This window comes from Abrus precatorius, unplaced genomic scaffold, assembly GCF_003935025.1.
Source record: "Abrus precatorius isolate BTA unplaced genomic scaffold, Abrus_2018 Scaffold9, whole genome shotgun sequence".
NCBI classification, from domain to species: Eukaryota; Viridiplantae; Streptophyta; class Magnoliopsida; order Fabales; family Fabaceae; genus Abrus; species Abrus precatorius.
Genome location: NW_020874439.1, coordinates 32,099,625 through 32,115,223, shown reverse-complemented (window position 1 = coordinate 32,115,223; position 15,599 = coordinate 32,099,625). Strand labels below are relative to the sequence as shown.

Below are 15,599 nucleotides of genomic sequence, written 5' to 3'. Positions count from 1 at the left end.
GCAAGCCACTCTTGCCAAAGCAACATTTCATTGTATCCTTCATTGGAGGACAAGTTTATTGCTACTAAAATGAGTTTCTGCAAAGAGCCAAGTATGTCATTCACGAGCCATTAGAGATACATGTACATCTGAAGTTCTTCAATCTAGATAAACTCCCCTATTCATTGTGGACATGTATATATGTTCTAATGTGGTTATCAATTATCAATGTTACAGCAGTGTAGTGCAAGTGTAGAGAGAGAGAAAGAGAGATTTGGAGTAGCCTATTTTTTATTAGGACCTCTAAAGTAGAATGTCTTTTCCAAGTGTACCAAAAAACTTGATTTAAATTTAATTTTATCTTTTATATCAATAATTTAAATTTTATTTTAGTGCTAGGTCTAAATTTAAATTGTATAATACCTACCAGTAAATATGTGAGGATATATACATTTCTTTTTTCTTATAAATATTTCACACATATTATTGCAAAGTTAATTAGGTGATACAAATCAGTATACTGTCTTTGTTGTGGCATTTGAACTTTTATTTATTTAAAGTAAAACTATCAAATTAACAATGTGTTTGACTTTTGTGTTAAAATACAAATAAATTTATGTTTATTTTAATATAATTAGTTATAACCTTTATATTACAAATCTTTATGAAGACAGCAAATAACAACTGTAAGATGTTGATTTTATATATTTCTTTTCAATCCAAACATTGTCTAACACATATATTGATGGCGTAGAATGATTTATTATTTAAGTTAGATTGTTATTTTCATGTTATTTTTCCGGGCCTAATAAGAAGAGAATCAGAATTTTTAAGAAACTTTTTAATGAAACGAAAAAGGTTCTTTATTTTTAATTTCAATTTTTTTTATCATTGCGTGAATATTTTGCATTTTCTCTCATACTGGGAAGGTTCCGTTACGTGTGGTTATTATTATTCTCTGCACCCTTCAAACGTAGGACGTTGATCCTACGCAAACATCGAATACGAATACAGAACCTTCTAGAACCCCTCTCCCTTCTCTATAATTTCTCTCTCTCAAATTCTATTTTTCTTCAGTCAAGGCCTTTTCAATTTCAACCCTAACCCTGATTTTCGCACTTTCATTCTCCAAATCCCCTTTTAGTTTCAGGTTTTCCTTATTTTTATTTTTGGGTCTCTCTATTTTGAAGTTTAAGCCATGGCATCAAAACGCATCTTGAAGGAGCTGAAGGATTTGCAGAAGGACCCTCCTACATCGTGCAGTGCAGGTAAACCCTTTTCCTCTTTTGATGCATACAACAAATTGAACGCTTCAAGTTTCGATTTTTTTGTCTTTAAATTTCGATGCATTACAATAGGACCCTCATAATTGGTTTATAATTATTGAACCCTTTTGTTTTATTTTGTGTGCATGACCCTTTTCACCTTTTTCCTGTGATAATTGGTGTTTTGATTCTGTTATTTTGATCAGCTAAGCTAACCCTTTTCATTTTTTATGTTCAAGTTAGAGGGATGATTCAACAGGACTAGACAAAACAAAATATAAAACACTGTTCGCTATATTATCCTTCTTTTATCTGAATTTTTTATTATAATTGACAATATGTGGTTATAAATATATTGTTCCTGTAAATGGTTGTTAAGAATTAGTTATACAAATAGCTTGATTAGGAGTATAGGAAAACACATGAGGCTTCAGGGTTTTCAAATTATTATCATGGAGTCTATGTTTATCCTTTAAATTTTTAGTTATTGGTTTATAAGTTAGCTGTAGTGATATGTTTCTTTTATTAACTTTAGAAGTTGGTGTTGTCTATGTCAGGTCCCGTGGCCGAGGACATGTTTCACTGGCAAGCAACAATCATGGGACCAACTGATAGCCCGTATGCAGGTGGTGTATTCCTAGTTTCAATTCATTTTCCTCCAGACTATCCATTCAAACCACCAAAGGTAAATATTCATACTGCATGGAAATAAGTTTGTGCCTTCCCATGCTGAGCTTGTACTACTTGGTGTTGCATCTTATTTATCATTCTTTATTTTAGAAAATGTATTTTGTATGAGGAGATTGTGAAGACTACAAACCAAATGAAGTTTTAGGGTCTGCCTCTTCCAATCTTAAATGTCAGTGCAGGATCAAGCTAGATTCTTGTTGACTTTGGCATTCCTAGCCTCTTAAGATCGGTTTTTTGAGTGGTCTTGATAGGCAGTGTGAATGTCATCCATAATTGCTGAAAATGTTGGAATCCTTCATTTTGGCAGTGGATGCTATTCTCTATGAAATATGAATATGCTGAAAGAAATATATGAAGATTAAATTTTACACTTCAAAATTTTTTAGTGCAGTCTAAATTCAACAATATTGGGATGATACTTTTGGAAGTCTAGCAATCATGATAAAAAAGGTCTTTTAAATGACGGAACTGGGTTTGCCTTGTGTCTTGGCTTCTCTGGCTGTGGGAGTGTGTAGGAAACTTCTTATGGTGATATTTATGACTGCTGTGAAAGTGGGTCATTTGTTATCATGATTCCTAGTTTCTACAGGAATCTCAGAGGAATGGAATCCCTTGTTGAAATTTTTGATAGTATTCTCAATTTCTTCAGTTTGTTTTATTATTAATAGTATTACTATTACTATTTCGTTTGGATGGGGAGGAAGGAATTCTCCTGCCTTGAGGTGCCTCAGGCCATCTGAGGTGCAATGTCAGGAACCTAACCTGCCTTGCCTCAATGCCGAGGTGGCTGAGGCAGCAGCAATTGATAACACTTGTGTGTAGTCACTGACAATCATAACTGTTCCTTTCATTAGTAGGATAAAGAGCAGGGTTGTTTTAGTTCTGTTCCGAATAAGATTGTTGGATGTTATTGATGACCGCCCTCCACTTGACTGTTTTATGTTGAGATGGTTTTTCCTGTTCCGTCATGTCTATTTCATTCTTTTGTAAATTTTTTTATCAAATCATTTTGTTCTTCTTGATGTGGTGATTTGACTAACTTGTGCACTCAAAGTACAATAGAATTACCTAGTTTAATTCTCTTTAAGATACGGTAGCTAACAGCTGGTAGTCAAGTTTACAATATCTTCTACTTCTGTCTAGTCTATTAATTTTAGAAATGATGAAATTACCATCTTTACTGTAGGTTGCATTTAGGACTAAGGTATTCCACCCAAACATCAACAGTAACGGAAGTATATGCCTTGACATTCTGAAAGAACAATGGAGCCCAGCACTAACCATTTCCAAGGTTTGATATTAATTGTTTTTTTCCCCTTCATATTTAATGACTTTGCAGAATGTTTTAGCTTATGTTACTTACTGATCGTAGCTAGCTGTACCATTTTGCCTTTTAGAAAAATTTTAGTATTCCACTTGTGAGAATTTGACAAAGATGTATTTCTGTGGCATATAAATACGTGCTGTGCCTACTGAAGTTCAGAAATACTAGCCTTGCCGATTGTATAAAAATTGACTTGAGATATTATTTTCAAGTCACCTTATGTTTGATGACGCTGTTTTGAAACTTGGAAACACTAACATACTCTATTTTTAGGTCCTTTTGTCAATTTGCTCCTTGTTAACGGATCCCAACCCTGATGACCCGCTTGTTCCTGAAATTGCGCACATGTACAAGACGGACAGGACAAAGTATGAAACCACTGCTCGCAGCTGGACACAGAAGTATGCCATGGGATGATCATGCTCCCTCTTTTTGCTGTCCAATGTGATTTTTATGAAGAAACAAAAGATACTTTTCAATGAATGCTTTTTCTTTACTTGTCTGTGGAACTCAACTATGGTGAGGGAATTGATTATCATATGTGAATATTTCTTTGCAAGACATCGGTAATGGAAGAAATTGTATTGTAATGTCATGCAAACTTTCTACTTGTTGACTTGCTATTCTAAACAAGTGATAAGGAAATTATGGTTATGACAAGGTAGTGTTTTCCTATTTACGTAGAACTTGATTCTTTTTGGCGCGTGACAAAAGAAAAAAAAATCTGAGTGGGGTTAGAAAAATTCTCCAAATCTTCATAATAGATTGTTTTAATTTATTTTGTTATTGCTCAGACCTTGAGTTCATTGTGTAAAGGGCCCTGCCAATTGTGCTTAAAAGACTGGGCTTTAGCAAATAGTGAGCGAGCTATCCCAAGCATTATTATGGTGATATTTTGCCACATGTGAATCGCTTCTTTTTTTTTCCTAAACCTCGTGTGAATTACTTGAATTCGCAAAATGGTACCTCCCGAAAAAATTGAATTCAAGTTGTATTATTGGGCATTCCTGAGGTTGAATTTATGATCAATGTCAGTAGCATGTTTAGAATTGCATTTAAACATGCTTTAACATTGTGTGAATATAGTAGTGATATTTAGTAATGTTTAAGTAAATGTGAATTGTTGACCGATAAATGTGAATTTAGATACACACAGCGATCTTTTAGAAGAACGACCAGTATCCATTAGTCCATCCAACACCATTGAACATAATTTGGACAAGCCCAGCCAAAAGTTAGTCATAATTGTGAGGAACAACATTAGTCAAAGAGAAAGTCCACTGTTGTGATTCTCGACGTTGGACGTGTTTTATGGGGTCTTCACACTGTAAAATGAAAGCAACGGACAAGTGAATTGAAAGGAGTTGGAATGGAGAAATTTCATATTTTTCCCACAAAATCATACAAATTAAATGATCCTTAAACAATGTTTGAACTTTGAAAAACGGGTTTGACTTAAGAATTTAATATGTTTAGTACTTAAAATGCGTGCTGGAAACCACTAGTTATGATGCATCAGGAAAGAGACATATTTGCGGTGAGGTCATAACAAGTACCTTGAATTGGGGTCAATAGTTAATAATTTAATAAGAACAGTGGCCAACGAAAAAGTTAGCAAAAAGGTTAATTAGGAGACTCATCATTACTTGGTTAACAAGCAACAAGCAAAGAGGGGGTCATTTGTTTGCAACTTCTTGCCCCCTCAACGTAGATAATATTACACGTGTTTGACTCTCTAGCATGCTTATTTGCCTTTGCTTCTTTCTCAAGCCAAAACCTAACCTAACTAAACTTTTTTAGCAATTTCCTCCCCACAATGTTTAGACCCTTCTCATGATGTTAACTTTTCCTTTGCATTGTTTATTTCATCCTTAGCCATTGCTCGTTTATCTAGAGCAACAAACAACTCCCAATCTCTCGTCAACTTCTTTAATCTTTTGTTTCTTGTGAATGCCTCTCATCAAATTTATCATCTCTAAGTTTGACATTTACCCACATGAAAATTCCCTTTACAATTTCATCATTTCATATCATTTGAGCCTAGTGAATTGAGCCCTATGATACCTGTAACTCATAGGATTAAATCTGCATATGTGGAGTCTCACAAATAGATGTGACAAATTTTCCCTTCTAGTCTCACAAATACTTGTGTCTTTTTGTATGATTGATATCCAACTCAGTTACTGTGAATTAAGGTATCTCATCTCAACAATGTCCAACACCGAATGGACAAACTCTGAAGAAAATTGTACTGAAAAGATATTATAAGCGTCTGCAAGGTCATCATGGGTTGGACAAGCCCAAGGCCAAAGCACAACGGTATCATTAGCACTAGTACTTTTTACGTTTAATTTTTTTCATCTTGTTTTACAGTATTTTTCACGGATCATAGGTATTCATGAACCGCTTTAATAACAAACTATAGAAAGTCACGTCAATTACCCGATTTAAACGTTATAGCTTGGTGTCCAAGTAGAAGCGATTGTTCTTCAATCTCCTAATCAGAAAAATCTTCCAACATGGAACCCGTCAATTGCGTGGTCTGAGATTCACCAACGTGGAAAGATAGCATGGTTCTTTCTTTGGATCTTACTCTCCTCACTTTCTTAGACCCTTTAATGTGCCCCCTCATATTGTATATATAATCAACATTCAATTGTTAATAGAGACTCTATTACACACACAAAAGAACACGCTTTCAAGTTTCAAGATTAAGAACTGCTAACTATAGTTTGAAAGCACGATTTGAATAGTTTGGTCCCAAATTTGAAGGAACAAAATATGAAAAGGCTTTGGAAAAATAAAAATGTTTTGGATAATAAAGTTGGATTATAGAGAAGTCGTCAATAGAGGCAGCTGGAAGCTGGGGATTTTTCTGCTGCCGACAGCGACACACACACCCAATAGGGAGTCATGACCCTCCACTCTCTCACACTTGACACTCCCTTCATTACTCCCCCTCTCTTTCCTTCAATTCGTTACCCATATCCCCACCCTCACGAGAAAAATATTTTGTTGATCCTCCAATGGGGACACACCCCGTGGTTCACCATAAATACCCTTTAATCCCACCTCTCTCTCCTTGTTTTCTTCTCTCGCTCTCTCTCTCTCTCTCTCTCTCTCTCTCTCTCCTCACACTCAGCTTTGCTCTGTCCCTTATTTTCCCGCCAAGCTCGCTCTTCCCTCTCACTCTTCCTTACCCATAAGAATTCATCCATATCTCAACCTTCCACACCTCGCAAAATAGTGAAAATACTATCCTTTCTCTTTGATCACTACCTCTATGAATCTCCCACCTTTTCCATTTCCTCACTCTCTTCACTAACAACCTCAAAGTGAGTGACACACACCAATCCTTTCTTTCTTCTCTCTCTCTCACACACTCACTTTCATACTCACTCATGTCCGTGCAATCGACCCTGAAGCTCCAGCGCCTGAAGCAATCAACTTCAATTTCCGATTTTGAAGGTGACCCACCATGCAAAACCACCAAAAGAACCCAACCTCAGAAGAAGCTCCTCCGGATCATACTCACCGACCACGATGCCACCGACTCTGACTCTTCCGGCGACGATGAAAACCCACCCAAAAAGTTTCGAAAAGTGAAGAGGGAAATAACCCACGTCACCATCAACCTTCCCTTCTCTTATTTCCCAACCACTTCACCATCTTCCTCGTCTCCTTCCCCTGACCCGACCCGTTTCAAGCGATCCGAAAAAATACCCACCAGCCCTCGCCGCCGGAGCAAGTTCCGTGGCGTTCGCCAGCGCCCGTGGGGACGGTGGACCGCTGAGATCCGTGACCCGACCCGCAGAAAACGGGTCTGGCTCGGCACATTCGACACGGCAGAGGAAGCCGCCGCCGTTTACGACATGGCCGCCGTGAAGTACAAGGGCCGCAACGCCGTCACCAACTTCCCACTTAACGCCACCGAGAAAAAGGAGGAGGAGGAGCCGGCAGTTCTTTCGGACGATGGTTTTGCGTCGCCGACGTCTGTTTTGGCGTATTGCGACGGCGAGTCGACGCCGTTCGACGGTTTTCGTTACGGCGCGGTGGATGCGTTGGGGTTCGACGTCGATTGGCCGTTAAGTTTGACGGACGTTAACTCGGGGCTGCTGAGTCAGCGGTTTGGGAAGGAAGAGTTCAGCGAATTTGACCCGGACGAGTTCTTGACGTGGCCCAGTTGAGGGGCTTATTTGTCTTTTCATTATAAAAGTCGGGGATTGTTTAGTAATTCTCCTAAAGTTTTTGTCCTATTCTGTTTTCTACTACGTGGAATTCCGAAACTACCCTCATGACTGAAGTTTTTTGTGCAGTTAGCTTAGAAGAGTGTAGAGAGCATTAGAGTAAGCATTTTCCCACCTGAAGCAGATATTTTGTCCTAAGTTAATCTGTAATTAATTTTATTATTGTGGAATGACCAGGAAAATGTAAAAAAGAAAGGGGGAAATCTGAAAATCTAAAAAGCTAGTGAGCGATGATTGATGATATTAAAAGGCTCTATTGTAGTTTCATATATATAATTATCTAAAGTATTATTAATGAAACTTTTGTTGTCTAAAGTTAGATGATTAAATTATTTTGTTTCCATGCATGATTTATTTTTCCTTTATTATAATTCTCTCTGCATAATGCCTTGTTTGGTAAGGGCGAAAGTAATATCAATCTATGATTGCCTTTTTGTATGGAAGATGCTTTTTTTTTTTATTCTAATTCGGCTTCTATAGGTAGCTCGATGGTATCATAATGATTCACCTAATATTATTATTCCAACATGGAATTATCAATATTATTTATATGAACTTGAATAATTTTCTTACTGGGTATTTATATATACCCATATCCAAACTCATTATATGCATTTTAGTTCATGTGAATATAATTACTCGGAATGCTTTTATTTGATAAGTAATTTAAAGAGTGAATATTATCATAACACCAACATTGAAGATGAAAATTAAAATTTTAACGATAAAATATATAGATATATTATGTGTATAGGTAAGGTTAGATATTATAATATTTATACTCACTATTATAAAGTTTTGTCAATAATTATGCATACTTAAATTCAAACTTACTTAATGAGTAAAACTCTTACTCATTCATCGTAGGTAGTTTATAAGTATTCCACACCATTTACTGTGTTTCAATATAATAAGGTTTAGTTCTGATAGAGCATAGTTGAAAGAGATGAAATAAAAAGAGGGGTGTGGAGGCCACAAAGAGGTGGCTGCTTGTGGTTGAAAAGAAAGTAATAATAATGATAACGGTGTCCCTACAATCTCTATAGCTATGCTTCTTCACACTGTTCTTTCAAATACACTGCTGCCTCAGACACTAATTTCAATACGTAGCTGCAACTGCATGCCTTTCTATTTTCTAAACCTCTTCTTTTCTTCCATATTCATAGCCATCACAACATTGAAAATTTATGTGAAATTTATCTCATTCCAGAAGTTTTTTCAATATAGATTCGAATATGAGGATAAGAATTATCTTATTTTAAATAGAAATAAAAAATAAAACAAAGAAGATGTTATTTAAATTAGTAGAAATAAGAGAAAAAAATTATTATATTTTTCTTCTTTTATTTGAATGGATGAAAAATTAAATTACATACAAATTAAACTTCTTAATACATTTCTTTGTCTATAATATTTAAAAAGCATCTTTTAAAAATAAATTATAAAATAATATAAATTCACACTCTCTCCTTCTGCTATGCCAAAATTGCAGCAACTAGGGAGGCAAATTACATTACATTTAGATTCGTGCTTTTCTTTTTAGTTTTAGTAGACTAAAAAGCATCAAGACAGTGTTTAGAAGAAATTTTAAAATTTAAAATAATAATAAAAGATGTTTAGAGTGAGAGTTTAATATAAAAAGTTAAGTATAATAAAGAAAGTTTTAAATTATTTTTAAAAATTAGTCATTTAAATTTTTTTTATTTGACATAAAATTTAGTAGTATTATAAATATGAATTTTTTTTATTATTCAGATAATAAATTATAAGAATTTTAAAATACCGCATTAAAACATAATTTAAAAATTTATTTGAGAATTCAGAAGAATAAAGAAGGAAGTAATTTAAAGTGTAAGGGTAGAGGAGAGAAGAATTAATAAAAAAAAAAATATTTAAATTAAAAGAATTTTAAAATATAAACTTAGAAAAACTTTAAAAATTTTATAAAATACATATTTTACTCTTGAAATAATTGCTTTATATTTTTTCTATGTAATTTTATTGCATCCAAAACAAAACTTATCTAAATTTAAGTTGATGGAAGAATATCTTGCGTGGGGGTTTGCTTCCTAAGAGGTGACCTTTCACTTTCTTATCTTTACTCCAATTTTTTATTTTTATCTACTTTCTTGTTAGGTAGCATTTCACATATAAAAAACACCAGAAAAGTTAAAATATATATTACGTTTTTTTATTTTTTATTTTTTTATCTGTTAATATTACATCTTACCCAGTTTTTCTATGTAATTTTTTCTTTGTTTTTCATTTTAAAAACTGATGAAATAGAATATAAGGTTACAACTTCAATAATTTAGACAGATAATATGTCTCCTTAATGACAAGGCCAATCATTTAAGTATGAAAGTAGGATATTATTAAAGTATATCGCTCCTGAATATCAAGGAAAAATCTTTTGAAGTAGTTATAAAAATAAATAAATTATTATTTCTTTGGTCTTTTTTATAAAAAATAAAATTGAATATTTTTTTGTCTTTATTATAAGAAATAAATAATAAATTTAAGATATATTAATTATTAAAAAATTATATTTTTTTATCAGTATCATTAAATATATAAATTACTAATTATATTATTTAATATCATAGTATTTTTAAAATAAAATTTATATTTATGAAAAATATAACAGAGTTAATTTTTTTTTAGTCTTAGTAATTTAAAATGTCTTTTGTTTCTTATAAAAAGTACCAGAGGGAGTATTTTTAAATACTGATTAAGAAAATAAAAATTATTAATTATTAATAATTAACTAATCCTTAAAAATTAAATGTAATAACAATCATATTATTCCTTAAATAATGAAAATTAAATGTATACTTACTGAATTACATTTCTATAACCAAACAAATATTTATTTTAAGAATTAAGCAAACAAAACATACACTTATAGACTAATTAGGTAGATATTGAAATCACTGATGAAGCTAATTTTAGTATTGGTAAAAAAAAGATTAAAAAAATCCCAAGATTATTGGGTTAAGGATGTTTTCAGTGATGAAAATGGTTGATTTGATGGGTCCCATGTTTGGTGACAAAACAGATTCGAAGCTCAAATGTGACGAGCCACTACCTTACACTGTTACGCATACATAGCCGCCTTCCACTATTTCCAATTCAACTTTTATTTTTAATTCAATTCAAATAATAGAATAAAAAATTTATATGTAATTTCAATTTTGAATTTCAGTAAATATAATAATATTAAATAGAATAACTTGTAATAGAAAACATATGTGCTTTAGATTAAAACAAATTATATCTTAAATATTACAGCATTGATATGTTTGTGTGTTAATGGTTTTCGTCTATTAAATTTTTCTCAAAGATCATGTGCTATTATATAAGTTTTTTTAATAAGTTGTTATGAAATTAATATTTAAAAAATATAAAGCAATAATCAAAATTATATATCATTATTTTAATCTTTTAACAAGAATTAAAGTGATCACATTTTAAAATTTTTAGAAACTAAGGTAGTGATAAAATCTTAATGAATTAATATAATGGATTGTGACTTTTTAAGAGAATAAACTAATAAAAAAAAAGCGCAAAATTACAGTAAAAAACGCTGACACACTGTTTAAAGTCGATTTGAATATTCATAAATTCCTGGCATTTCTGCAGCATACAGTGACAGATAAGATTAAGAAGGCGCATTATGAAAGAGAGAAAGTGTCTTTGCCTCATTAGGTGCTTTTGTTTGTTTCTTAGTTCACTCATTGGATCCATTCAAACCCACATGACAATATGACCAAAATGCTTAATAATTTTGGATTCTATATCCTAATTCATTCAATTTTTTAATCATATTTGAATTAAATTTAGACTTCTATTTTATGATTCAAATAGGCTTAATCATTATTAACACACAAATTGACAGGTTTTTTTTTTATACATGATCATTGTTTTTAAACCATGCAAATTGTAACTAAGGCCAAAAATAATTTCTTGCATTTTTCTTTTCTTCATGTGAATATCAACAAGACTAGAGAGCTCATTTTCTCATGAACTTGTTAAGGAGGGGAAGTGAGGGGAGACTATTTTGCATCAAACTATTACTGTTTTTTGAATTATTATTAGCCATAAGGAAGCAAATAGGCATAAAATCATAACTGGCTTGGCACTGGGTGTGTGACATAATTACAGCTTCAATGACATGTTTCTATGCTTTCCAATACTTCCAATTGATGATAGGACCAATAAAAATAGGCAAATAGTACATTGTTTTATTTAATAGCTTTTATTGGATCCATAGGCCAGGCTCAATATTTGTACTAGATGCCCAATCTGAAGGAACACCTAAGATGGGTTGCAGAGTCACAGAAGGCAATGAAGGGGTGGCAAAAAGAGGAAACAAATGGTGTTATGTAGACATAAAAGTGAGGAACATATTGATGGAGTAGCCATCATGTAGTAGCACAAAGTCAGTTACATTATTCATATGGTAAGAGTCATTCACTTGATATTGTGATGCTAATGGGCGGCTACTAGCACACTCCACTAGCTATTTTCCTTTCTAAATTAGTAGCCGCAATCCAGCTTTGGATTAATAATGACCATTTGATTTTCATGAAAACATTATTTAGAATAGATATTCATACCACAATTCCTTTTTGTGAGGTCACCTATGCTTGGAAGGTACCTTAAGTGTAGTTGAATTTTATGGTTGGTATTTATTCTATGTTTACTTTTAAATAAACTTATTGTATGGTTGGTATTATTGATCTAGCCAAGGGACTCAGGTTTGAGGTTTTTCAAATCAAAATGGCTATTTGAAACTTTGAATGAAGTGGGGGAGTAAGTGGGGAAGGGGGGATGGTAACACACTTTGTAAGATGTGATGAGTGATGATGTATATATATATAACTAAATTCAATTCAAGGGAATAATAAATTTTTGTTAATTATGCAAAGGGCCAAATGAAGGAAGGTTCTACGAAGGTAACAGCAAACTTTTGTTTGTGTGGGATAAATGCAAGGGTAGCTTTGTTCTTCATCAAATCAAATAAGTAATTAAAATAGGAGAAAATGCAATCTTGTACTGTTGCTTCTTCTTGAAGATACCATTTTCCTTGTGGTCTCATTGGTTTGGACTTATTCAAAGACTCAAGATGTTGTAGACAAGACACTTGTCAAAGGTTATTTTGTGGTCATAAAGTGTGTTTCAAAACCCAAATCATTATTTATGCAAATCTTTATACGGTGCAGCTTTTGTCTAAATCATAATTTGGATATTACAAACACAAAAAACAACCAGACTGAAAGTAGTATAAACAATTGAAACACTCTGCATTCCTCAAGTAAATCACTGCAAAGACAAAGTACAATTAAGATTCCTCATTCAAATGAGATTGTTTCTAATGTAAGTCCTTCTTGTCATGGAACTAACTATTTTGGAACTTTAAACTCTCGACAAAACTCAAAAAGGTGTAATTTATAGTTGTTAAGAAAAGGTGGGCAAACAAGAATTACACGATTAAAGGTAGTATGCCCTACTCACAAACAGACAAAGAAATGGCTTTTGATTAACTTTATTAAATGACTTATAAATAACATATACCAAAAAAATAATTTACATAAAACAAAATAAACAGATAAATCTTTATATTATTACTATAATTAACTTGAATATCATTACCAACGCAAACACCATAGTATTTGTAGCACTTTTAACCAGCATGTGTATAAGAAACCCACACTATCCCACATAAATGTAGCAACCAGTGTATGTGTGAGTGTAACAACAAACAAAGATGTTGAAGAGTGTACTATGGCTCATGTATAGTAGGAAACTTCAGCACAACATGTGGCTTCCAAATCATCAAACCTGGTACATACTGCAGCCACGTGCTCAGAAAAAAACATGGAATTAACTGGTAACTATGGTTGATGATAATTGATAGAGTGCATAAAAACAAGAAAATAATGCTTAGGAGACTTCTTTGATTAAAATGAAAACCCATTAACTCTACCTTCCAAGAAACCTCGCAATCTTTTTGTCCCACTTCTGATTAGACCCTTGTTTTTAATTCTTTCAATTGAAAGCACTATCCGACAAGTGAACAGTTTATTTAGGAGACTTAGTCACATGTTTAATTTTGGCTTAATTAATGTTGACAACTTAAATTTAATCTCTATTTATTTCGCAATATAATCTTTATTTTTTTATAAAACATTATTTTTAATTACTCCATTTGATGTGGTTTAGACTACTTCAATTAAAAAGGCTAAAAACAATAATTTGTAAAAAAGTAAATAATATACTTTAGTAAAATATTTTATAAATACTAAGTTTAAGTTATATAACTTTTATAAAACTAAATATTTAATTAAATCTTTAAAGATGAGTTTAATGGCTCTAGCTAGAATCTAGAATCTACGTTATCTCCAATTTGATACTAGTGGAGTAGGGGTTAACAGCTGAGTTTGTGAAACTGATCTTTTTGTTGACCAATTTTCAGCCCCCTGATTGGACTTGGTCTACTGAGACAACGTTTCCATCTTATTTTATTTTATTTTACAATATTAGTTAATAAATAAAATAAATATTAAAATAAATTCATCCAATTTTAAAAATAATTTTTGTTAGTTTTTTAATCAATCATTAACAAGACTCTTCTATTATTGTATTAAAAAAAATATTAGAATGGTTTATAGATCACAATGAATGGTATAGAACAAACGCACTAACGTGCTCATCTTGGGGCCCAAACCTAAGTAGATTTTAGACAGTATTATTGGCAGCTAATGTGTTATAAAGAACAAATTACAATTATTAGTGAATGAATAAATGGATGCTATTGAAAATAAGTACATGTGAAACATGAGCTGAAGAGTGATGGACACAAAAGGTGTGTTTTGCATTTAAGTAAATTTTGAAAATATATTAAAAGATTAAGTTACAAAGAAAAATGTATAATTGATTTAAAAGAATTTGAACATGTACTTAAAAATTCAAAATGGAATAATAATGTCATTGTTTAAAAGAGAATAAACTAAAAGATTAAATAATATATTCTGATTTAATATATAAAAATAAAACAACTCCTTTTTGGATCAGGACAAGTGATTTAAATATAGTATAAAGAATTGATATTAACAAGAAATATTTAATTAAACCATTAAAAGTAATTATTTTGATGATAAAAACAGTTTAAATTCAAAGAAAAAAGTTGAAAGTTGAAAAATACTAATAACATGCTTTTTAAAATATAAAAATAATATGAAATTATAAATTTATTGCAAATCAAGAAAAAATATAATAAAACTTTATCTCACCCATGAAAGTAATATTTATATTTTATTATGTATGTGTCATATAGACTTTGACATAGACTATTTCTTCATAATAATCAATGAATAGGAAAATGATCATTAGTAATGCATATCAATAGATGTTATTGAATGTTTAATGTTCAATTGACTGCATTGAGTAATTGTCATATTCATTCATGTGGTCAAATAATTCAAAATGATCGTTGAATTGAAGAGAATGGGCCTTAGTTTTGGGGATCAATGCAAATGTCCATGGATTATGGGTTTCCAAATTTATGTGTAGTGTGCGTTTTCACTATGTTTATTATTAGATTTAAGGTAATTTCATTTCGCATCCTTCTTTTTTCTAATTAAAGAACTCTTTTATATATTTTCAAAATTAAAATCTAAAATATATTAATCACTTACAAAAATACGTTTGAGAAATCATTTTTGAAAATTAATTTCTTAAAGGGTGGTGAAATTTTTAAAAAAAAAAAAAAAAAAACTAGCATTACTCGTGTTAGAGGATGATGAAGTTGGAGCTTCAGGCCTCTTATAGAAAGTGCATAAGTTATAGTCTCTGCAACAGTTGAAAGCCCAATTGTGACAAAAATATAATTGAAAACCCAATTGTGTAGTCTAAACCTAAAAAAACGTATGGGCTATAGGCCCAAAATGCAAACTCGAATCCACAAGCAAATGGGACCCGAAGTTGGCTTCGTGAAAGAATAAGAAAAAAAAAAAGCTTATATTACGTACTGTAATAATTCTCTTATTATTTAATATTTTTTTTAAAAATAAAAATTTAAGGATATGTTTA

General features: G+C 31.8%; 2 protein-coding genes across 2 annotated transcripts; both read left to right on the top strand.

The window, feature by feature from the left end:
- Window positions 1–925: 925 nt before the first annotated feature.
- On the top strand, window positions 926–4,259 carry LOC113851601 (ubiquitin-conjugating enzyme E2-17 kDa). Its single transcript, XM_027482124.1, has 4 exons — window positions 926–1,247; window positions 1,802–1,929; window positions 3,121–3,225; window positions 3,532–4,259. Exons 1-4 carry the CDS (start codon window positions 1,178–1,180, stop codon window positions 3,673–3,675), a joined length of 447 nt encoding a protein of 148 aa, XP_027337925.1. The 5' UTR covers window positions 926–1,177; the 3' UTR covers window positions 3,676–4,259.
- A 2,087-nt stretch (window positions 4,260–6,346) lies between these two features.
- On the top strand, window positions 6,347–7,809 carry LOC113850461 (pathogenesis-related genes transcriptional activator PTI6-like). Its single transcript, XM_027481017.1, has one exon. It carries the CDS (start codon window positions 6,660–6,662, stop codon window positions 7,443–7,445), a length of 786 nt encoding a protein of 261 aa, XP_027336818.1. The 5' UTR covers window positions 6,347–6,659; the 3' UTR covers window positions 7,446–7,809.
- Window positions 7,810–15,599: the final 7,790 nt, after the last annotated feature.